Source organism: Echinops telfairi, unplaced genomic scaffold, assembly GCF_000313985.2.
Source record: "Echinops telfairi isolate 266 unplaced genomic scaffold, ASM31398v2 ScPeMD7_10;HRSCAF=50, whole genome shotgun sequence".
NCBI classification, from domain to species: Eukaryota; Metazoa; Chordata; class Mammalia; order Afrosoricida; family Tenrecidae; genus Echinops; species Echinops telfairi.
Genome location: NW_022103907.1, coordinates 5,604,487 through 5,630,560, shown reverse-complemented (window position 1 = coordinate 5,630,560; position 26,074 = coordinate 5,604,487). Strand labels below are relative to the sequence as shown.

Genomic DNA, 26,074 nt, shown 5'->3' with positions numbered 1-26,074 from the left:
AGTATGAACATACTGCTTCCAATCTCTACCAATAGGCTTTTCCTTTCACCTCTTCTCCAATTTACAGTTACTTCTGCAAATTTCTGTAAATTCTGGTACTGAGCCATTAATTTTTTTTCTTGATTACAGTTCTAATTTTTTTTAATTTAATTTTTATGTTTTAATTTTTTTTTAATTAAAAGATAATTTTACTGGGGGCTCTTGAGCCCTTAACTTTTAAAATGATTATTATAACAGTGTAAAAACCAATAAAGTCATAATTATCTGAGAAATATATTTCTTCCTAGAAGGTAAAGACTGATGAAACAACTCCCCTAGAGATCAATTCCCTGCCATTATTTCACTTATTCTGTTTTGTCATTTTCTTAGGTTCTTAAAAAATAAGTGAGAATAGGTGATACAAATATTGTGATACTTTTAAGAATACTGACGGACTCAAAAGACCACTGAGAAAAAATAAATTTCAGTGGCACTATTAGCTAAAAGTAAATGACTTATAAATTAGATTATGTCTGTAATTTCATCTTTAATGAAAACTGACAAACCATTAAATAGATCTGCTAAGAGAAAAGAAAAGGATTGCTAGGCGACTCAAAACTTCAATTTTCCAAGATGATAAAAATACAATTTTACTGTACCTCTAACAAATACTGAAAGGGTCACCTTGGCCTTTAGAAAAGGTAATAGATGAAAGTAATAACATGCATCATAATAAAACAGAATTATTTTTTATGAATATGCCCTACAAAGATTTCTCTGGAAATCCATCTATATGTATGAGGCTATTATATACTCAAACAACTTAAATGTCTATAGAGAGTTAAGTAAATTACAGCACCTATATACAGTACTAAGTTGAAACTGACTTGAAGGCACTGAATGAGTTTATATACATGTGAAGAACACTATCAATTGTACAATACTGCTTGATATGTTTGAACGATGGAATGTTAATAATATCTATAAGAGCTTCCAATAAAATGACTGGGGGCGGGCGGCAAAGAACAGTATCAGAGATATATACTCAGGGACAGAGGCATCATTGACATCCTTATCAAATGAAAGTAGTATCTATCTGTATATTAGGTACAATGTGATGGCATTTTAAAAAATGCATACTTATTGCTACAAGAATATTATTCTTAATATTACTGAACGATTAAATCATACAATATGTGAAATAAATGCCAATAAAACTATTAAAAATGAATTCATAGGAAGAAGTCAGATAAACCATTGCAAATATTAATGTTTCTGGGTGTAGGATTTGGATGGGAATTTTTCTTTATAGATTTATATAGTGCTTTTCTGTATTTAATTTTAATTCAGCCTTAGAAAACAAACAAAGAAGCCAAATCCATATGGCAATATAAGCAAACATTGTTAAAGCAAGGTCAAAATAAACCAACATGCTATTTAGTACCTTAAGCGGTTGGTGTAGGTATCCACACAAGTCTTCATTTTGGCTAATAATGTACCAACGGAAGTGTGAGATTCTGACTGTTCATCTTCTTCTTCACCATCCTCTGTAGAAAGAGGCAATAACAGGGGCACCATGGATGAACAAGAAGCGATGGCCCGGAGCAATTCCAGCAGAGCCCGATACAGTGGCACATGTCTTGCCATGTCCAGTACTGTAAGAATAAGGAGAAGAATAAAATGAGATGTGCAATAAAAAAAATTCACAGCAACGCAGCTTCTACCTGGATTCTAAGGTTAAATGGTTAGGGACTAATACAGCATGCTTGTGCAGTGCCAATGTGCAGTTGAATAACAGGTATTCTGGGGGTACAAATGTAAAGCATACAATTTACAGGGGGAATGAGAAATGTAATTAAAGGTCTCTTTATAACACACACAAAACTGATGCAATAACCCAGAAAACCCACTATGCAGTAAACATGTTTCTTACTATGAAATAGAATTTTTCAAAACTAAAGTCATTATTATAAATTACATAGAATGCAATATAATCAATTTATTAAAAGTTTAACTCAACAAATAAAATTTCTTGTCTGCAAAGAAAACTATGTTGACTATTCTTTCAATAAAGAAACCTGGTGATAAAGTAGAAGCATTGGGCTACTATCTGTAAGATTCATGGTTCAAACCCATCAGCCATTCCATGGGAGAAAGGTCAAACTGTCTGCTTTTGTAAAGATTTATAGCAGTGGTTCTCAACCTGTGGGTCATGACCCCTTTGGAGGTTAAATGACCATTTCACAGGAGTGGCCTAAGACCAACAGAAAACACTTATTACCGATGGTCTTCGGAACACACCACTCCTCTATCCACCTTCAGGCAGGTCTGCCCACATGCAGATACAGTCACATCCGAGTACCTGTGATGTGATGATGTCTTCACGCCACCCCATCACATACATCCCGTACAAATACAGATGTAATGTGTTATGTTATGTAATGTGCTATGTTAATGTGTTATGCTACACCATGCTTCAAGACAAAATGTCATTTACTTGTAATTGGAATAAATATTTAAAAAAATATAATTACATGTTGTTTTTGTGATTATGGTAATCATTATGCTTTAATTATGTTCCATTTGTAACAATGAAAATACATCCTGCATATCAGATATTTACATAACGACTCATAACAGTAGCAACATTAGTTATTAAGTAGCAACAAAAACAATGCTATGGTTGGGGATCCCTCCCACACGAGGAGCTGTACAAAAGGGTCACGGCCTGAGGAGGGTGGCGAAGCACTGACTTAGTCTCAGAAATCCTACGGAGCAAGTTCCGCCCTGCAGTCCCCGAGTCAGACCTGAATCACCCAGGTTTCTTTCTTTCACTACCAGCAATAAGTCAAATGCATGTTCTATCAAAATTAAACACACACAAAAGCCATTTGGTTCTTTAAAAAAAAAAAAAGATAAAATCTTAACAGTCCATGTTTATTAAAGAAACTTAGGTCTTAATTACAGCAGAAAACTCCAGATGATCTAATAGGTAAAGTACATCAAATACTTCAGAGTGTAACTCACCATGGGAATAAACAAAAAATAAAGAGCCAAGTGGTCACCACAATAGACCTAACCAAAGCATTCAACAAAATTCAACACTCTCATTTCAAACCTCAATAAACTAAAATTAATTGTGAAGATTGTACAACTCTTTTTAATGACTGAACTACTGAATTGTATGATATGTGAATTATAGGCCAATAAAACTTATTTTTGAAAGAAATATACACTTTTTTACATTTTGTTAATAGCAGCATATTGAAGAAAATGTTTGAAGAACTCTAGCATATTATAAAATTGTGTCAATGTCTGCTGATTTTGGTATAAGGAATCATACTTTTTAAATTATACAGAAGAAAAACAACATAATGGGGGAAAAAATGCTCGCGACTGTATCAATAGGTAACATCTAGATAAATGGAGAAAAGAGTACAACTGTCAAGGATTCCATATTTGCTTGGATCCACAAACAATGCTCATGGAAACAACAGTCAAGACATCAAATTAATGTTTTGTATTGGTCAAATCTGTTCTGCAAAAACAAAACAAAAAAACAACCCAAACTCACAGCCATCCAGTCGATATCGACTCTTTGCAACCTTATACATCAGAGCCGGGCTGCCCTGTGAGTTTCTGAAAGCTCTGTCACAAGACTTCTGTAATGTTGAAGAGCAAGAATACCACTTTGAGGACTAAACTATACCAGATCCAAGCTATGGCACTTCCAACCACCTCATATGCACCTGAAAGCTGGACAGTGAATAATGATAACCAAAGAAGACCAGATGCGTTTGAATTACGGTGCTGGCAAAGGATACCGAAATACCAAATCTGTCTTGAAAGTACAGCCAAAATACTCCTTAGAAGCAAGGTTGGCGACACTTCATCTCCTGTACATTGGACATATTATCAGGAAAAGGATATCCTGCTTAGCAAACCCCAAAAAAAAGGGGGGGGGGAGACCCTCCACAAGATGAAATGACACAGTGGCTGCAACAATGGGCTTAATCTAACAATAATAGTGAGGACGGGGCACAGGACAGGGCGGTATTTTGATGTTGTACTAAAGGTTACTAGGAGGCAAAACCAACTCGACAGTACCTAACAATAACACCCATTTACAATAAAATCTTACCAAAGTAGGAATAAAAGGAAATTCTGTCAACTTAATAAAGGGCATGTACTTCATGACGATGGGTTTTTTTATTCTAGTGTAAGAAAAGGGTCAAAGCCTTTTTAATGATTTCAAAGTTTGCACATTCAGAAGGTGGTTGTGGTGTAGAATTTGTCGCAGGAGTTGTATGTAAGTTAGACTTACTCTATGGTACAAGGATGAACCATGACATTATCATGCTAAGTGAAAGAAGCTAATCACAAAAGAACATGTATATAAGTAGGTCTACAGACATAAAATAATTAAGTGGTTGCTTAAATTTGGGGTAATGGGGAGTAGGAGAGTGACAGCTGAAGACTAAGGGTTTTTCTTTGAGGTGATAAAAATGTTCTAAAATTGGTGATAGTGGAATATATCTGAATACAATTAAAACCACTGAATTGTATACTTTGAATGAACTGCAATGTGTCATATTTCAATAAAGAGGCTATTTTTTCCTTTAAGTGCTTATTCACATTTGTTCTTTTTTCTACTGAAATGGTTATATTCTTCAATTGCTTTGTAATAATGCTTTGAATATGAGGAAAAGACAAAAAAAGGTTTTACATTTCCCCTTAATGTTCTTTTAATTTTCAAATATGTGAAGACATAAAGCATGAAATGCACATACCTACAACTTTGAACTTGTAAAAAAGAGAAGACTTCATAAACTCATTTGGGTAATTAATATAGTTTTATTGTTTCCAAACCTCTCCCTGACAGCCTATAGTAAAGATATAACAGAACACAAATCAAGTGAATCAAAATCCCAACAAGTTATTTTGTAGCTATCAATAAGTAATGCTCTAAAGTTTACATAGAAAGACAAAAGATAGTCAACAAAGACTTTGGATAGTCAACAAACGGAAGAACCAAGTTGGAAGACTCATACTACTCAACTTCAGGATTTACCATAAAGCTATGTTGACACAGACTGGGTAAGATTGCCAAAGGAACGGAAAGTAGATCAAGGAAAAAGAAAGGAGCTCAGAAACAGGCTCACACAAATACTGTCAACTGAACTCTGACAAGGGAGTGAATGCCTTCTCATAGCAAAATATGTCTTTCCCACAAATGGTGATAGAACAACTGGACTTCCCTATACAAGTAAATATGACAATGACCCTTATATCTTCCAAAATTACCTCAAAATGGATCACACAGAAAACACAAGTATAAATCTAGAGAGAAAAAACCTAAGAGTTTGGTGATGAATACTTAGAAACATGATCCATGGAATACAATTTCTGAACTGTACTTCACTAAAATTTTAAAAATCTGCCCTGTGAAGGAAAATGTATTAGGAGAATGAAAAAATAAGCTACAGACTGGTAGAACATATTTGCAAAAACATTTATCAGATCTATTAAAATCACAAAAATCCACCATTGACAACACCAAATGTTAGAGCAAATGCTATGGAGCAACAAGAACTCTTATTCATTGTAGTGGGCACAACACAATACACATACAGCCACTTTGGAAGACAGTTTCCTACAAAATTAAACATTGTTTTGCCATACAATCGCACTCCTAAGTATTATCCAAATGAACTGAAAACTTATATTCAGACATCAACCTGCACAAATGTTTATAGTAGCTTCATTCAAAGCCACCTAAAATTGGAAGCAATCAAGATATCCTTCAAAATGGAAATGGATAAGTAAACGGTAACATCCATATATAGTTGGGTATTATTCTGCAATAAAAAGGAGCTATCAAATCATGAAAAGACATGGAGGTACATTAAACAGAGATTGCATACTAAAAAAAAAAAGTCAATTTTAAACACGATCTAGTATATGCCTCCAACTATATGACAGTCTGGAAAAAGCAGAACTCCAGACAATAAAAAGATCAAGTGGATCCTAGGGTGAGTTAAAGGAAGAATGAATAATGAAGAGAATATATTGTTTTGCATGGTAATTACACTTTTTGTATATTGTTTTAATAGTAGACACAACAGAATGATATGTTTGTCAAGATCAATAGAAACATAACACAAGGAATAAACCCTAAACTATTAACTTTTATAAAAAATTACCACATGGATGCAAAATGATGAAACATTAAGAGACCATGTGCGCGGGGGAAGAAGGAAACTCAGTACAGATCAAATCAAGCTTAACATTCAAGTTACAACACACCTCACAATGGTCACCTTTTTTGGAACACTCCATGAACAGAGTGAACATGGGGAAAACTGCAGTTAGATGAACATGCACCAAAAGCATATGATCAGGAAAACGGACGGATGGGATCAATCGAAACATCATCCTTATGGCAGAACATCAAATTTAGAACTTAACCTTCCAGAACCTTCCACAAGTAGAGTTATTATTAATACAAATGCAAAATGCCAATGCTATCCAACCTTTCTTCATCACTGGAATACATTTTTATGATTTGTGTACTTTTGTATATATCAAAATGTACCTGTAAATTTACATGTAATATTGTCAATCCACAAAGACAGATAAAGATCAGATTATAAAGCTACTGGTAATAAAAGACGATTAAAATGAAAACATTAAAGGGGGGGAAAAAGTATTCAACTTATGTCAGAACTGAATCCCAATGTCTAAGTAGGGGACTATACTATCTGGTCAATTTTCTGGAAACGTAAAACGGATATAATATGTAAAACATATCAATTAAAGAAAATAAAGTAAGATATGACAAAAATAACTATTTATAAATTATCAAGGGCTCACAAGGGAGGGGGGAATGGGGAAAAATGAGGACCTAATGCCGGGGGCTTAAGTGGAGAGGAAATGTTTTGAGCATGATGAGGGCAATGAATGTACAAATGCGTTTTACACAATTGATGTATGTGTGGATTGTGATAAGAGTTGTATGAGCCCCTAATAAAATGATCATAAATAAATAAATAAATAAATAAATAAACGATCGCATTAAAGAGTAGTCTTTTTAGATATAATTATAATTATGAAAGAGTACATGTAATACAGGGAATTTTTGTTTAAAAAAACAATGGTTGTGAAGTTATCAAAAACAAGAAAAGTCACAAAATGAGGAGCTATTCTCCAGTACATGAAGTGCCAAGAACAGAACAGTCTAGTAGACTAAACTACAGACTATAACCTATACGCTAACCACTCTAGACTATTTAAGATACATTAACTGTGACGTACACAGTATTTTCAGGTGAATATATAATTTTATTCTATCCTTAGCCCCCATCTGTCACTTTATCACTGTGGTGCCGTGTGTGTTGCTATGAGGCCAGAACCAACCACACCACCGACATTTCAAATGTCAGCAAAGTCGCCTCTGGTGGGCAGGTTTCAGCAGTGCTTCTAGACCAAGAGCAGGAAAAAAGACTTGGTGACTTACTTTTAAAAATCAGCCAATGAAATCCTACGGATCACAACAGAATACCCTCTGACAGAGAGCGAGAAGATGAACTCCCTATGTGGAGTGGAGCGCACTCAAGACACAAATGGTGCAACAATGGACTCAAGCAGATGAAAACCTGTAAAGACAGCTGAGGACTAGAATTTTCGTTCTAATGCCTCTGAGGACAACTTGAGTCAAACTGACAACATATACTATCCACGTGTTAGAAAACCAGGCAGTTCTTGTAAAACACCAGTTTTTGTAAAATAAAATTAATTTAATTATATTTTCCCACACGCCTTTAAAAGCCCTTTTGTATATGAAATATGGTATTTCTTTTTATCATATCAGAAATTATTTTAGTCTACTGTGGTGGCAAACTGAGGAGTAAGGTGTTGGGAATCTTACATTCTAGAAATTATGATATTGTATCAAGAGAGAGATGGAAGCAAATACAAACATATCGGCCAATGCAATGGGGAATATAATCTACACAGTATGAAGAAACAATAGTGTGTTTACTTTACAAAGAACTTTGGATGATAAATTTTGTTATTTTTCACTTCTCAATCACCTTGAAATTTTAAGCTTAAAATGTGAAAAAATACAAATACCAAGTTTTGTATTTTTGGATCTTTCTTGACAATTCATCATTTTTATCTCAAATTCCGTACAATACTAATGCACCCAACAATCTAAGTTTATATTCCTGGAATCTACTGTGCATGCAATGATATCGTTATTTAATTCTGAGTAAATGTCAGATTCTATTTTTCTCTCTCTCCCGAAACCTTTCAAAGAGGTTAATTTGGAAAACTCAAAACGAGCAAATTTATACTTTTTTGAAGAAATGGAATTTTAAACTAGCTGATATACATTGTCAGTGTGCAACAAGGTCTGGTTCTCATAACCCTTTATGAAAACCTGTTTGTTACAGTAAAAATACTCAAAAGAAAGCAGCAGTTTTAGGCCTGAATTCCTCAACACCAATAGTCACCATAAAGAGATTCATGAGGAAACCCTTAAGTATCTTTGAACTTCGCTCTTCTCCACATGGCAATTCCAGTGTTATTACAGGATTAAATGTGCGCAGCCAAAGGTGAAAGAGCAGAGTCATAATGCATTGTCATGCAATGCCATGTTTGCAAGGGTGGATCTTAGAATACTACAGCTTACAGTAAACAAGTGGAGCTACTGTCCCTCCGAGGCTAAGCTGCATTGGTTGGTGGTTGACTTATGCAATGCCTGAAGACCATCTTGGACTTAGCATCAACAGCTACAGATGCAAGTGGGTGGCGGCCTTCATATAATTATGCAAATAAAGGGTTCTGTCTAACTTTTATCATAGCAATTAGCATTACGCAGAGAAATTATATTTCTCCTTTCTGGAAATACTGAAATCACTTGCCAAGATTTATGTAGAGCCTGCCCAGGTTACCCTGCTTCTTTTTCTGAGTGCGCACAAAAGCTCTCCACGAAGATCAAGGGTTTGCTCCTCATTACTTTGGACTAAAGCAGAATATCTTATTACACTTGATTTCTGAGGAAATGCATGGTAAGAAATACTTCTCTTTAAATTATTCTAAAAGTCTGACTTGGAGCAACTTCATTACTTTAAGCTATAAAGTGTGATGTTGTGTCATCAGAGAAAATAAGTGCATGTATCTTTTATCAAAAAAGAAATAAACTCAAGCTATGAGTTCAATGTTCTTAAAATAGTAGCAAAGTAAATTTAATCTCAATATTGTTTTAATAGTATCTAACATCATAATAATTATCCTGTCCATTTCCAGAGGAAAACAATGATTTGTAATCCCCATACTGCACAATCCCACATATAGCTTATATGTAAATGAATTTTCCACATCAAACATACTGCAATTCACATGTGAGACTAGTTAAATATACATGGAAAAATGAAAAATGCATTTACAGCTACTGAATAATCAAAATAGTAAATGACTTTAATGCATACCTTTTAATTATATTTTCTAACACTATGTTAAAAAAGCTAACATGACTTAAAATTGCATTAAAAAGGCACACGCCTTCTGTAATGTCTAATGTTACTAAACTAAAATACATCCGCCCAGTATACAACTATACAATGAAAGCAACACATATTGGTAAAATATGTACTATTTCTCTATATACCTGTACACTCGAGTGTACACTGACTTGAATATTGGCCAAGGCACCTAATTTTACCACAAAAACTGCATTAAAAATGTGCTGAAAAACTCAGCTTAAACACAAGTATATTCGGTACTTAAGTTACCTTTCTACATAATAAATATGCTCCCCTAATTAAAAAAAAAAGCTACCTTTCCTACTGATTTTAGTCATTTTCTTTTTCTCTAGATGAAGAGCATCACCAAGAAAACGGGAACTTCTGTCATAACTGTAGCAGAAGTTACAAAGCTCGGGGGAGAAAGAAAAAGAATCTATGCTGTCCATGATATCCATAATTGGGACAATCCTTCACCTGTGATTTATGAGTATGTATTTGTACCACTCTTTTATAAGCACATTTTCTGAAGATAATGTCATGCATTTCAATCTGGGTAAATGCCTTGCTCTAAGAATAACAAAAAGGACTAATGAGTGTCTAGTGTAAGTAATCAAATTATAACAAGAATAGTCAAATTTCACTCTTACAGAGAAAGTATCAATGAGAAAGCAGTGAAAATGGACAATAGGCTTACTGCCTCAAAACACTAGATTTGCTAGTACAAATAAGCCGCCAAACAACGTGACCTATATTTGAAAAGGACTGCATGTTAGACATACTGATAATCAAACTGCATGTAGATTTGTTTTCTTTAGGCCCCTGACAATAATCAAGCCTGTCCCTTGGGACCTTTGGGGTGAATTTGAACTAACTAACCTTTTGGTTAACAGCTCAGGGCTTAACCATTTGTGACACCCAAGGATTCTCATTATCTGTAAATAATATTTACATATTTCTAGAAAATATTTTTTTCCCATTTAAATCTAAATAAACAATTTCCCCCAAGTTCTGACTTTCACAGATTTTACTGTATATGACATCCCTTACCTAATAAAACCAGAGAAATATCTTATAGTGGCCTCAATAAGAAAACTCTCTTATTGCCAGCTTCCTGTAATATATGTTAATCCCTTTATTTTATCTATGGAAAATACTCATGTATCTATTTTGAAAAAAATAAAGTTTAATAATTAGGCTTTCTACTCTCATAAAAATTTAGAGTCTTGGAAAGCCACAGAGGCAGTTCAACTGTACTATGAAGTCACTATGAGACACAATCGAACTGAACTGACAGCAGGTAAGTTTTTTCTGAGTTTATTATTGATGAACAGATAAAACTTGGAGGACTTAATAAATCTCTCTGGGTTTCAATGTAATGTGATGTTTCTTGCTAATTTGGAAATGGATAGAGATTGAGTATAACTCTGTTCTCCATTTCTGCTCTGAAACAATATTCATCTCCACACACCACTAAAAAGGCAGAGATGCTAGTAACACTTAAAAAAAAAAAGAAGCCTGTGAAAGACTCAAAAAAAAAAAAAGGAGGATTCTAGCAAATCTTAATAAAATAATGGCTAGTAATGTAATTTGTTCTGTGGTTTGTTTGTTTCTAGATAGAAACATAACACTATCAAAAACGGAGGTGAGATGGATGAGAGGCTCTTGAAAAATAACATTCTGTAAGCTTTCAAATTCATTTAATTGTACCAAATCCCTCAAACAATAAGCAGGACCACCATCTAGTGGCTACTGGACTAACTGCAGGCTTACTCAGTAGTAGGAAAGCTATGGTAATCAGACACATAAGACAGTTTTACCTTTGTTGTGAATGTGTGATGACAAATAACAATAAAGACAACACGGAATAGGTGTGGCTTTTTAAGATTTAAAGTGACTAAATTAATTGCAACACCATTTTAAAGCATTGTAAAAATCACTTATGTGGACTCATTAGTCTGAAGTTGGATTGCCAGGGCAGTTCTACTCTGTCACATGGAATTGCTATCCGTGAAAATCAATGACAGCACCCAGCACACTATTTTACTAGTCTGTTTTAAGATTGTTGAGGCAGCATAAGCCTTCCTATAGATCATTGCAATTCTGAGGAATCAGAGATAGTCTTGCAAACACTAAAAGGTGATTGGCTTATTATTTTCTATTTCATCACCCTTAAAGAATATGGAAGAGCATCATCATTTAAAATGTGTAAAAATAAGAAACAAGAGCAGATAAACATGATATTCTAGTAATTTCCTAGGAATAATCCAAAGACACAAGGAAGAGATAAAAACTATAAAATATTTCATCAATACGAGGAAGTAAAACAAAGTGTTATCATGAAGATGAAAGGAAAGTACAACGGGAATATATTTAAAATAAAAAGTAAGTAAACTAGAAATTATTAAAGTTTCCATTTTAGTAATCTTTAGTTATTTTTAAGCCAGACTCCATCTCAACGTTAAGCACTTCCCGTGTATTATTACTGCTAACTATTGTTTGAGAGCTCCTTGGCACATTCTAACTCTTAAACGCGAAATACATTCCATCCAATGTACATACCGTAATTTAACCCTCTGACACCTTTCACGTATACTTAAAAGTTCAATATTTAATATGAATACTTTTATGTTCCTTATTACACATACCGAAAAGAGGGTGAAATGTAAAAAATGCTAACAGGAACAAAGTGATTGCCTTTGATTGTGGTATATTACATCCTCCTAAGGTCTCCTTAAAACATTTATCAACTGTACACTGGTACAGATAGGAAGTGGAAACAGGGAATCCAGGGCAGATGATCCCTTCAGGACCAGTGGTGTGAGTGGCGATACTGGGATGATAGATTGGAAAGGCTCTACAAGTGACCTCCTCCATGGGGAACAGACACCAGAAGAGTGGGTAAAGGGAGATGTCGGACAAGGCAAGATATGACAAAATAATAATTTATAAATTATCAAGGGTTCAAGAGAACAAATTGGCTAACCTTGATGAAATAGGCAAATCCCTAAAAAACACATAAGCTGCCTAAATTAAAAAAAAAATCATTTTATTGGGGGCTCGTACAACTCTTATCACAATACATACATACATGCATACATACACACGTACATACAATGTATGTCGAGCACATTTGTATTTATGTTGCCCTCATCATTCTCAAAACATTTGCTTTCCACAAGAGGCCCTGGTATCAGTTCCTCATTTCCCCCCTCCTTTCTCGTGTCCCCGCCATGAACCCCCCGACGTTTCTCTTCACCCACTTTTCTGCTGTAAGCTGCTTAGATTGATTCAAGTAGAAACAGAGTATCTCAACAAACCCACAAGTGACGAAACTAAATAAAAAATTCTCCCCCAAATTCATGCAATAGGTGGTTTCAATGGAAATTCTATCAAACATTTTAAGAAGAATTATCTTCTTAAACTCTTCAAAAAATAGAAGAGGGATAAATATTACCCTAAACCGACTATGACACTGGCATCACCATAATATGAAATCCACACAAAGACATTACAAGGAAAACAACAAGCCAGATACCATATAAATACATATGTAAAAACAGTCAAGAAAATGCCTGCAAATTGAAAACAACAAAATTTTACAACACAACTGAATGGATTTTCCTAAGGTATGCAATCAACAAAAGAAAACAAATTAAAGAAATGTACTATTTTATCAGGAGAAAGAATTACATGATAGTCTCATTTGATGTAGAAAACACATTTATCAATATCCAACATGCTTTCATGGTAAAAATACTCAATGAAAGTAGGAGAAATGGAAAATTACTGTCTAAGGGGTAATGAGTTCCTGTTGAAGACGATGAAAAACATCTTAAAATAGATAATGGTGTTGGTTGTACAACATAATGAAAATAACTAATATAAATGAATTATTCACTTAAACATAGCTAAAATGGAAATGTATTGTTACAAGTCTTTTTACTACAATTCAAACAAAATATCTATTTTCATGCTGTCTGTAGTTTGCCTTAGCATTTTTGGTTACATGTTATTAATAGACATAAATGTACTTTCACAAGTACAAAGGAATAATGGAAACTTTTATTGTGTATTCTAGTATAAGTCATGTCATGCTAACAAATTATGTTACCAAAAAACTTTGAAAGTTTTAGAAATAAATTTCTACAGCTTACAACTACACATACTAGGGAAGAAATCAAATATTCTGATTCAATTTTACTTTGTAAACTGACAATGTAACAGAAATACTCATTTAAAAGTTATTTCAAAGCAGTAATTCCAGTATGACTTACCTGAATCATTTCGTAGATAGGAGGACATGGCTGGGATGAGGCAGGACTGACTGAGAAGTTCTAGAAGCACAGAAGGAAGGGCATTATTGTTCTGTCCTCTACTCTCAGGAGATGACTGAGCTTCTCCATTTACTGCGCCACTCACAGGATTTATATAGCTTGCAAGAACCTAGAAAAAGTTTAATTAAAACAACATTTTAGCTTTAAATTAAAAGCATGAATTATGTTAGGTAATCTGAATATTAAGAGCATATATTCTGACCTCAACCAACCAATCACTCATGCTTTATGTTTTAAAAAATGTTATTTTAAATTCAAAATTTCAAGAACAAAAAGATGTACTTTCCATGTACAACATAATCACCTTGGCTACAAGCAGTTTGTTCTTTTGGCCTAGGTTAAGAGCCCTGAACACAAAAGCTTACCTGGGGTTATGATATAATTTATCATGGGTATGTGGTGAGGCCTATAAAGACCTTGAAGATGAGGCTCATCTACATTCTGGACTGCAAAGAGTAAACATTTGCACAGAATGGAGGTGTATTTTCTTTGGGAAACAGAACTCTACACTGTGGCTGTCCAGGCCTCACCTATGTGTCTCTCTATTTGTATCTTTTGTTGTACTGAAGTTGTTTTCACAGCTTTGGCATCTCCTGTAAGTTATTCTAATGAACTATGGAACCGAAAAGAGCCTGGTGGGTCAGCCAACCTGAAGTGAAGGAAGCCAGGTTTGTGGTGAGGTACCTTGAAAGTGTAAAGAAAACCCCAAAAGGAAAGGTCAATGGGTCTGAAATGGAGGTACGCTATGGCCTTGAGAGCTTGCGGTTGGTGCCAAATGACCTAGCACTGGGTGGTGGCGGTTGAGTGACAGAAGAGCTAAGTGGAGCGACTGGCATTTTAACTGAACAGAAGCTGAGATTTCCTTCTGATGCAGCTGGAGTGCGGAGAGGAATTTGTTACACTTTCTGGTGACTTTTTTTGCACAAGTAGTACAGTGTGTAGGGGCCGACAGCATGACAGTGTTTTTTACAACAAAAATGGTACCGTGTTTATGAATGAAAGCAATCAACCTAAGTTTACAAAACTTATTCCTAACCTGCACTATTTTACTGAATAGATCAGATTAAGTTTACAGTTTGAGGGTGATGAAATCTTAAAATTTCACACTAGGTGATATGCCATCTATTGTTCTAGAATTTCTAGAAATTCAGAAAATAAGGCTCAGACTTGAGCAACAACACTCAAATAAGTGATACAGAAAATAAAGCTAATCTTTGCTCCAAGCTTTCTCTGTCTCTCTCTCTTTTTTTTTTTTTTTTGGGTAGCATGAAAATTTTCTATACTAGTTTAGCATGTCTATTATATAATGGTGTAAATAACACACCAATTAAAAACAGGCAATAATAAAAGAGTTCAGATACTGCTCTGCAAGTTGAGACGATAACTAAAAATAAACTACAATTCCCAGTTTTGGGGGAAAATTTTATCCTTTTATTTTTTTCTAGGTAAAGAAACTGTTTACTCGGAAAACACACAAAAGCAAGGGGAAAAAAACTTTGTCTACTGTGTAATGAAAATGTATCAGAGGTAGAGAAGACAAGGAGACATAAAAATATCTGGGGATGAGTTGAAAAGGTCATCATTTTAAAAATTAGTTTAAATTAAAAAAAATAGTTTAACTATCTTTACTAATAACATCAACTTTGCAAACATACCTGCAAAAGACAGGTAACATGTTCTTCTTCCAGTCTTTGCTTTGTTAAGGCTTGTTCCACATCCCAGCCCGAAGCTGTAGAGCCTGTTCCAAAGCCAGTGCCTTTGGCCCAATAGAGCTGCTGCTCTTCGGTTGATGTGGGGTTATGAGAGCTTGACACCTGTGGCTTACAACAGCAGACACACACACACACACAAAAGTATGCATTGTTTTAAGAGCTGTAAGAGCCCCCAATAAAATGATTTATTAAAATATAAATAAATGATTTTAAAAGTTATAATGAATGAATTGAAACATTTTGGAATGTAACTGATGATCTACTCTGTACACACTCACCTAATTGACAATAAAATGTTTTAAATATTAAAAAATAAAATTAAAAAGTTATATACAGTCTCAGAAACCCACAGTAGCAGTTTTACACTGTTTTATGGGATGACTGTGAGTTGGAACTGACTCCATGACAGGTAATAAATAAATAAAATTACTTTACTTTTAAATACTAAACTTTTTTGCTTGTGTTTTATATAGTGATCCTGCTTAAGTCACTATCACATTAATTATGGCTTGGATTTTTTATGAATACAACCAAATCATAACTACGAATGAGAGATTTTCTTCTTGTTTTTATTTTCTTGCCCTATTATACAAGCTAGAACCTCTTTTTCAAGAATATAATTCTCCAAAGTTCAAGATAAGAAGGATTACAGTGTAAAAATCAATATATACTGGTAATAGGAATGTTTATTAGGCTATGAAATCTTTTCTAAGCTCATGGGTTAATTTATGGCTTCCTGAAGGATATAAAATAATTAAAAGTTTTTCTTTTTAATACCTGTTGTTTTAGGGGCAAGAAAGGACAAGTCTCTGAGATATTAATTACTTCAGAAAAAAATTGTATTCTATACTCCTTGAATTAACTTTAGTTTTACATAAGATTAAACTTACCTCTGTTTGATTGAGGTTAGAGTTTGGAACCCGTGGGGCATGATGGCTCAGAGCAGACAGACAGACAAGAATGAGGTGTAGTGCTCCAATTTCCAGTGCCATCCTCCTTAACAGCACACCGTCATCGGTCGTCAAAGGTGTGGTGCCAAACAAGCTACGCAGGACATGGAACGGAAGGGTTGGGAGCACGCTGGCTGACGGAGACTGCAGAATGTGACCTAGTTGACAGAGAACGGGAGGCAAAGTAAGTCTCTTCAAACGGGGTCACAAACAATGATTATGTCATAGAAATCTATTTCAGGAAATCTGTTATAAAAGCACCCAATAACACAAATAAGACTAGAATAACATAAAATAACAAAGCTTTGTAAGACAGACACCCGCCAATAAACCCAACCCACAACCACAGAGCTGCTTTTTACCCAGAGTGAGTCTGTAAGACAGACATGATTGTGCCCCAGTTTCTGAGGGGTACACTTTCCCAGAAGCAGCCGGCCTCATCTCTCTCTGTGGGGCGGCTGGTGGGTTAAACACACCAACCTTCTGATTAGCAGCATAGCACTTCACCCACTGTGCCACCAGGGCTCCTTACAAATTCCCACAGAAAAGTGGAAGCATGTTCTCAAGACTCTTAATTTTCTACTACATTCTGCTCACGAAGACATATTAAGTGCAAAAACAAAGTAACAAATAAAAACACTATTACATCAGGAATTGATCAAACTATGACAGACTACAGTATCACAATTATGTTGCTAAAGTAAATTTTCACTGTACACGCATTGAAATAGTGTGAAATGGTATAATCAATTCTTTCTCCATTTCTGCTAAGTGTTCTTACCCTTCTCTTTACTTACAATAAAAATCAGATAAAATAATTAGAAATTCCTAATTTACTGTAAAAACCATATACAATTTATATTGGAAACCAAGCAAATAACAAGGTTTAATTTGGAAGTGATGTAATTTAATAGCAGTTATTATAAAATCTGCTTAAGATAATATCAACATTCTGAAAAAAATCACATCAATTAAATAAAAGAAAAAAAGTAGTTTGAACAGTTGAGAGATTCAGGTCTACAAATAAAGTCATGTCATTTTATTAATTATTTTTAGTGGTGCAAGGTTTAATTGTTTATTCTTTTAAAATGACATTTTAGAGACATTACTCCTAATTATAATACTAAGATATTTAAAATAAGAGAAAATACTAGTTTTCAAATCAAATGGTTATTGAGTTACAATTAAAAAATAAAAAAACTTGGCCAAGTTGCTAGCATATCATGTAATTTCCCCCTCTCTTTCCTATTAAATAAAATGCCAATCAAACAGAACAATCACTATAGCGTTCTATCACTATCCTACATTATTACTGCAGCACTATGCTACAGATTACTTTGTTAGTATTCTTTGCAGCCTGCTGTCCTTTAATTTAGTGTTGGTATCACATTTGCTTTCTTAAAAAAGGTTACTCAATACATCACTGTCTCAGTTTTAATAAATCCTCATGGCTATTAGACCTGCGTATAAGATTAGCTTTACAATGAGTGTTAGCTACTTCATTTCATCAGATAATTTACCCTCTCTGCTTCTGTTTCCAGAGTTCCCTTTTAAAACATTTCCTCATTCTGAAATTGCTCAGTCCCACCCAAATCAAATCTACCTTTTGGGCCTCATTTAAATATTATCCTGCTTTGTTTACAGTGAGTAGTAAGGAAACATTGTGAGCCTCTGTAGCGTGCATTCCGCTCACAGCTCTATAACGTGGTGAGTTTCTATGTTGATATATGTTCCTTTGATTAGTGGATGGCATCAGCTACTTGAGAGTAGAATCTACATATGTCCTTTTTCTTTAAATCCCTCCAATCAGGTCTTAGGTGTTTTTTTTAAAGCAGTTAGTGAATATTTGTTGAATGAACAACGAATGAAAATGAAGAGTCCTTAGGATTCAGTATAGTTATACTGAAAATGAGTAAATAAAAAATCTAGTACCATATATAGCCGAGGCACCTACTTTTACCACAAAAAATGCATTAAATGTGCTGAAAAGCTCAGCTTCTACGCAAGTATGACATTAACTATGAAAAAAAATGATGGTGAGTAGTAGCCAATGATCTGGATAATTATATAGAACATAAATGTAATTAACATGGTTCTTTTTATACATTGGCTATATATACACTGGCAATGGATGTTCTTACACATGAAACTAATTCTTCCAATAAATGCTACTTATCTGACACTACAATAGATCAGAGAAGTGAAGTTTTTACACAAGACAGCATAATGATCAGAACGAAACCAAATACTTACTTCCTTCTCCGTCATCTGTCACTCCCAACACCAATCGAAGGAGGCACTGGGCATGTTTTCGCTCTTTCAGTAGCACTTCAGCATAACCCGGAAGGCGTAGAAATAACCCAAAGGCAGCCAAAGAATGGGCAGGTATGGGAGACATGGTCTGAACGGCTGACTTAATAGGTGGAGGTTCAGATGCAATGGTTTCCGGTGCTTCATAAACCAGTTCCCCAGACTGTTCAATGGTCACCCACTCAAACTGATCACTATCTTTTGGTTTTTCCTGAGTGGTAGATGTTACAACTGGAGCACTCACCTAAAGAAAAGAAAAAAACACACAATTTTCTGTGACAATTTCCAAGTATCAACATCAAGTTCAAAACTAAAAATTACACGTCAAATGGTCTCTTCAATATACAGGAACATAAGGAATAGTGCTGCCGCTCCTCACCATTAGGGCTATTGTTCAAGGCAGTAGTTTTGGTTTCAAAGTGACTTATCAAAAACAAACAAATAAAAAATAAACAAAAACCCTTAACATTAGGTAAAGCCTGACATCATGACTAAAGTGTGTCTTTCTTATTATTTTGCCCTTGGCAATTAAGTATGTGCAATCTTGTGAGATTAGGCAAATCTTTCTTTTTTCACCAAACATTAGCACATTAATTCAGCATTTATTGATTACTGCCTGAAACAATTATTGTTGTGATGCTTGCTAAATGGTGACTTCCTATTTCCATCTCCTACACTAGATGGCATAAGAGTATAAGGAAGAACATTTTCCTCCACATGCATTTATTAAGTTACATCAGCATGGGTTCTAACTTTATTCTATAGTTAATTATAAACTATTATCATTATTTATTTTGATGTCCAAATTCAATTAAATTTAGTCAGTGGATAGCCAGTTGGCTCTCATGTCCTTTTTACATGCCCCAACAATTCTTTGAGCATTGTTACTTCAAGAAGTTTTAGGCTCACTCGCACGTGCTCTGCTGTAACTTTTGAAGCTATCCAAGGGGCGCTGATTTCTTTTAGCGGAGAATGGCAGTTAACGATGAAACTATAGGCAGGCAAGTGGTGGTGGGTGAGTAGGCGGGGAAGTTGCATACACACTGTTGAAAGGTGTATGCTTTCAAATCCTATCAGCAAGCGGTATGTATGGATGTTGCCCAGATAAACAAAATTTCTGGTCTGTATTCTTAAAAACACTGAGGTCATGAAAATAGTAAACTGTTCCACATTTAAGAAGACTTAAGAAACAATGCAAAATCTGAAAGCTATAAAATAAAATCGACAGTGGCTTTGAAAAAGCCCTATATTTTATGTTTCTTGATTGAATGACTTTGGGATTACTTGTAAAAATAATAATTTTCTTCTAACGTATTTTTTAATATCATACAGGTTCAGGTTTAAATTACCATGGAAAGAATTGCACAAGGGCTTATGTTCATGAATCCGAAAACTTAAATTGATTTAAGTAAAAACTTAAATTGATTCAGTGAATCCTTAACAAAATCACAGGTGACTTAAGAGAAATTAAAAAGTGATCCTATGGAGAGCAAATGTTTTGAGAATGATGAGGGCAATGAATGTACAAATGTGCTTTACACAATTGATATATTTGTGGATTGTGATAAAAGTTCTATGAACCCCTAATAAAATGAATTTTTTTAAAAGAAGAAAAAGAAAAGAATAGCAATAGCTAAAAAAAAAAGTGCTCCTAAAATTCATAAGGAAATTCAAGGGACCCAAAACAGCCTAAACAATCTCAACAGTCACTAAATTGGAGGGCTCACACTTCCAATTTCCAAACTTACTAAAGCAATACAATAATCAACATAGTGTGAGAGGCCTCCAAAACTTCATGGAAAAATTCTGTTAACCTTTTAAAAAGTCCATTCTTCCATGAACTTTTTTGAACAGTCTCAGATATATCAATGGAATACAACTGAGATTCTAGAAATAAACTCTCATTTATAATTTATTTCATAAGGACATCAACACTAAAATTAGATATGTTCAAATAAAAAGAATAGGAATCTCTTGCTTTATACAATATGCAAAAATTTAAAAGGATCAAATATTTAAGCACTGGAGATAAAATTATGAAACATTTTGAATAAGATACAAGTATAAATTATACAAGACCTTCAGTTGAGTGATGGTTTCTAAAGACATGGCATAAAATGAGTAACCAGAAGAAAAAAATAGACTTCATTAAAACAAAAAACTTGGGCATTTCAAGTGCCGTTAATATAGAAAGTGAAAAACATGAGCATCAGAATGGGACAAAATGTTTACAAATTATATGCCTGATAGGTTTTACACCTCAGAATGTATAAAGGACTTCCACCAGCAAGATAATTGGACAGTCCGTCTTAGTAGGGCCTCACAGAACGAAGGATAAATCTAGGGTGCAATGTGGCACTGATGAGCCACATAACTATCCTCTAGTTATTTAAGATTTCCTCCCCTTACTATTGTGGTGCATATGTGATATACCTAATTGGTCATGTTAGACTTGTGTATGTTCATTTGCACATTTAAGATGGCTCGGTACATGAACCCTCAGATTAAGGGTTCCTGGAGGGTATGGGAAGCCGGAAAGGGAAAAGAGAGGAGTTGGTAGCATTGATGATTGTATAGCCCCACCTGATGAGATTGAACAGCAGAACTGTAAGGGAAGGGAAGGGATATATTGGAGTAAGATGTCAATAAAAATATTTTTCAGAAAAACAAAGCAAAAACCTATGGGGACATAGGCATGCTTGTCTATCTAGCCTTATAAGTGGTTTATGGGAAAATTCCACGATCTTTCAATTCCATTTTTCCATGAACTTTTTTGCAGACCCCTCACATATACAAGGATAGCCCCTGTAGTGTTCGATAAAGTGAAAATAGAAAACAACCTGGTATACAGGAGTAGGGACTGGTTAAATATGGCACACCCATTCAATTGAACAGCACCTACCTGCTAAAAAGCATGAGAAACCCTCTAGAATAATGTATGAGGGGCTCCAAATACATCAAGAGGGGAAAAAACACCCAAAAAAGTGTCCATTCAGATCTAAAGCACCATTTGTACAAGAAAATGTACTGAAAGTTTCAATAATGTGGAAATTAAAAAAAAACATATAAAGGACTATTACAACTCAAAATACACACACATATTAAGAAATGAGCAAAATCTTTGCACAGACATTTCATCAAAGAACATACAGAAATGGCCAGTAAGCACATGAAAAGATGTTCAACGTCATTTGTAATTAGGAAATTACTAAAGTCACAAATAGATATCAAATCACACCTACTAGAGTGGCTGTAATAAAAATTATGGATAATAACAAGTATTGGGGAAAATTAAGAGAAACTGGAATCACTGTACATTGTTGGTGAGAATGACAAAGGCTATAGACAAATCCACTACTGAATTAATTCCGACCACTGTCACTCTATTTAGGGTTTCTGAGGGTGTAAATCCTTAAGAACGGACAGCATCACCTTTCTTCCAATAGCAGCTAATGGGTTTGAACCGTTGGATCCTGGGGCTAGCAGTCCAATGCTTACCAACAGCAGTTTCTCAAAAAGTTAAACACATGACTCTTAGGTATGTATCCACCAAGAGAAATGAAAACAGATAACCACATAAAAAAACATGTACATAAGTTGTCACAACACCAGTCATATAAACCATCGAAAAATTCAACAACCCAATGGACCATCAACTGATCAATTAGATAAATAAAATGTGGTGCGCCTATGCAATGATGCATGGATAAACCTTGAAAATATCACATTAATTGAAAAATTACCAAGACAATAGGTACCAAGTTTCTTTACAGAGCGATAAATACACTAGAAGTTATCGAATTACCCATTGAATATATGTGTATATATATGTGTGTGTGTGCATATATATATATAAATAAAACAAAAAAACTGGAATTCCCCCCCCATAGCTATGTATTTATTTATTTGTTTGTTTGTTTTAACAGAACCACCTTATCACCTTCAAAGTACTCTCCATTACACTTAATACATTTGTCAAATCTGTGATTCCATTCTTGGAAACATTTTTGAATCTCATCTGTTTGGTTGGTTGACAACACTTCCTTTGTTTTTTTCTTCACCTCTTCTACGGAATCAAATCACTGTCCTTTCATGTCCCTCTTGATTCACGGAAACAAAAAGAAGTCACAAGGAGCGAAGTCAGGTGAGTCAGGTGCGTAGGGCAAGAGAGGCATGCTGTCTTTATGCCAAAACTGGCACACTGAGATGGCTGTGTTGGGCAAATGCAATGTCGTGGTGGCCAAACCAGTACCTCGTCTGCCACAAATAAGGCATTTTTTTGTCACACACTGTTACACCATCTTTTCAGAACCTTTAAATCAAAAGCTTTATTAACAGTCTGACCTGGTGGAATGGACTCCAAATGTACTACAAGTCAACATTTTCGTCCATTAGGGAAGTTGATGGATGTCCAGAAAGAGTTTTGTCATCAAGCGACATTTCACCTTTTTTGAAACCAGAAAACCACTCATACACTTGAGTTTTCCCCATAGCACTGTCCTTGTAAGTCGTGTTCAACACCACAACAGTTCCCATGGCATAATTCCGAGAGCAGGAAACAAAATTTCACAACTGCACGCTGTTCTCTTAAATTGTCCACCACAAAAAATGAAGTTCGATTAAAACTGCTTTCATGAAAAAATTCACTTCGACCACAGAGAACTTTCCCAGGAGACACCACTGGGTGAACTAACTCAGAGTGCTTGCTGGCTGCTCACCTGGGGGGCAGAATGGATGCATACTACAAAGTTCCACCAAGCAGAGTTTTGGGGGGTGAGGTGGGGACCCCTTCATGTGTGCCTTGTGTAATTTAAATTTTTGTTGTGAAGTAGGCAAAGGCTTAGGAGATCCTAAGTTTTACATTCAATAGTTCATTCACATTTTCTTTCAACTCATCTAACGCAATCCTCTCATTGTACCATCACTTATTCCACTTATTCCACTTTCTCGTGTTTCCTATTTCTATTCCTCCTCCTTTCTAACCCTCTAACCTTTGTCTTTGTGGAAATGTCACCCTTTAGATCATAAATAATTGATTATTCTAAATGGGAGTAGGTACAGTTCCAGACATGAACGGTGACTAAGGGCCACAATCTCAGGAGTCCCACCTGTCTGCCCAGGCAGCCTGGTCTCATGCATGATTCTCAGTTAATTTCCCATCCTGATTCCCCTACTCATTACTCCCACTCCCTTATTCAAGAACAAGATTTCTTAAATCTCTTAAGTATCAATTCAATATTAAAAGCACCCTTGTGGGGCTCCCCTCTGATTTTCTTATAGTGTATGAATTAAAAAAGAATTGAAGTGCTGATACATCATGCTAAACGAAAAGACGAGAGTTAGAAAGGTCACATATTGTACTTTATTTACCTGAATCACCCAGAATCTTTAGCAACAGAAAATAAATGGGTAGTCATTAGGGCTTGGAGGGTTTAAGGAATTGCACAGGGTACCTTTCTGAGGTGATATTTGAAATTGACTGTGGTGATGGCTACTCAACTCCAAATATACTGAAAACCACTGAATAGAGTACTTAAGGAAGAGTGAACGGAATGATGTGTGAACTGAATGCTATGTAAATTATATCTCAAAACAGAAATACAAAAAATAATTCACCCTCACGAGAGAAACAAAATACCAAGGGCTCAAATAGAAAGTAAATGTTTAGAAAATGATGATGGCAACATGTGTACAGATATGATGGATAAAACTGATAAATAGAATGTTATGAGAGCCCCCAAGAAAATGATTTAAACAAACAACAACAGTAAGATTCTATTAGAGAGAACTTAGCTTTGGTAGGTCAGAAACCATTGTAATTGTATAACATTTTCTTTACTCACCAAGAATAAAATCTCACTCCCTTGGGGTCAATATTTTAGACAATACATGGAAGCTGTAAACATTTTGAAGAAAAATAGAATTGAAAGACACTGGAATTTAAAAAAAAACATTTTAAAGCTCTCTTGCATTGGTTCCTTGAGAACACTTGGTCTAAATGAAAGAAGGTACTATATTGAATTTCAGCATTAAAGACCTATAGTGCCTTTTTAGGAGCCTTGGTGGTGCTGTGGGATACATGCCAGGTTAGGGTTTAATGCCTCTAGCGGTTCTGGAGGAGAAAGATGGGGCTATCTGCACTGATAAAGACATACAGTCTTGGAAACACTGTAATAGGGGCACTATGAGCCTGAATGGACTCTTGGTTTTCAGTGTGATTTTATTAATGGGCTTAGAGCTTAGCAGTGGTGGTTTTCCAACTTCAAGAAAGGCTTCCCAAGGGTCTAAAGGAAACATGGCACAATAGAAAACGCTAGACCTAGAATGTGAAGAAAGAAAAGTAATAATACGCAATAGCTACCACTTAAAAAGTTAAGTGACCCTAGAAATCTTAATGAATACACAAGTCTCTGGTCTTTGGATGAAGCAAACAGTTAAATGATTGACTATTATTCAACAGGGTAGCAGCAGTTTGAACCCATCCACAGGCATCTCTAAAGACAGGCCTCGAACTCTGCTTCCAAAGTGTCCCAACCTTGAACAGTCCTACACTGCATTATACGGGCTCAGCTGAAGCTAGAAACGACTTAACTGTCCTAAACTAACAATGTCCACTAACAATGATAAAATAGTAGTAAAAAATTTAGGAATATATAGGACGTCAGGTGGGCAATTTAATCAAATATCAAAACCGAAAAGTTGTATTATATGAAGGATTTATGCAATAATTACCGTATATACTCGAGTATTAGCTGAGTTTTCCACACATTTTATATGCAGTTTTTGTGGTAAAACTAAGTGCTTTGGTGGATATTCAGGTTGGCTTATACTTGAATACATGTTTTTCTTCCAATACTTAACAGGTAATGTTTTATCTGAATTAGGTAGATTACTACCTTTACTTTGTTTTTCATGTACTTCCAGATTAGTAATATTGGATTAAAGAAACTCAAAAAGCAATGATAATCTTAGAAATATTATGGCCTTTTCTGTTTAAAACTTTTGACTAATTATTCTATAAATTAAATTAAAATGATACTTGAATCATTATCTTTCTATGTGAATTTTCAAGGTTATCATCACCTTAAAATCAGAATGTCTTAAGATACCTGAATAGTAGGTACGCAATAAACATTTTCTGAATAGGCATTTATATGCTAATGACATGAAATTACTAAGACTAAATCCTCTACCTCATTCAACAAACCTAAAGTGCTTAATATCTGAAACTCTTCAAGAACCACATTGGTTTTTTTTTT

General features: G+C 34.8%; 1 protein-coding gene across 1 annotated transcript in view; it reads right to left on the bottom strand.

The window, feature by feature from the left end:
- Positions 1 to 26,074, bottom strand: part of BIRC6 (baculoviral IAP repeat containing 6) — a 203,808-nt gene that overhangs the window by 53,191 nt on the left and 124,543 nt on the right. The window contains exons 61-65 of the mRNA XM_045287023.1: positions 18,759 to 19,059; positions 16,446 to 16,663; positions 15,499 to 15,663; positions 13,784 to 13,952; positions 1,424 to 1,634 (exon numbers count right to left, since the gene is read on the bottom strand). Coding sequence (XP_045142958.1) covers positions 1,424 to 1,634; positions 13,784 to 13,952; positions 15,499 to 15,663; positions 16,446 to 16,663; positions 18,759 to 19,059 — 1,064 coding nt within the window. The remainder of the gene's footprint in view (positions 1 to 1,423; positions 1,635 to 13,783; positions 13,953 to 15,498; positions 15,664 to 16,445; positions 16,664 to 18,758; positions 19,060 to 26,074) is intronic.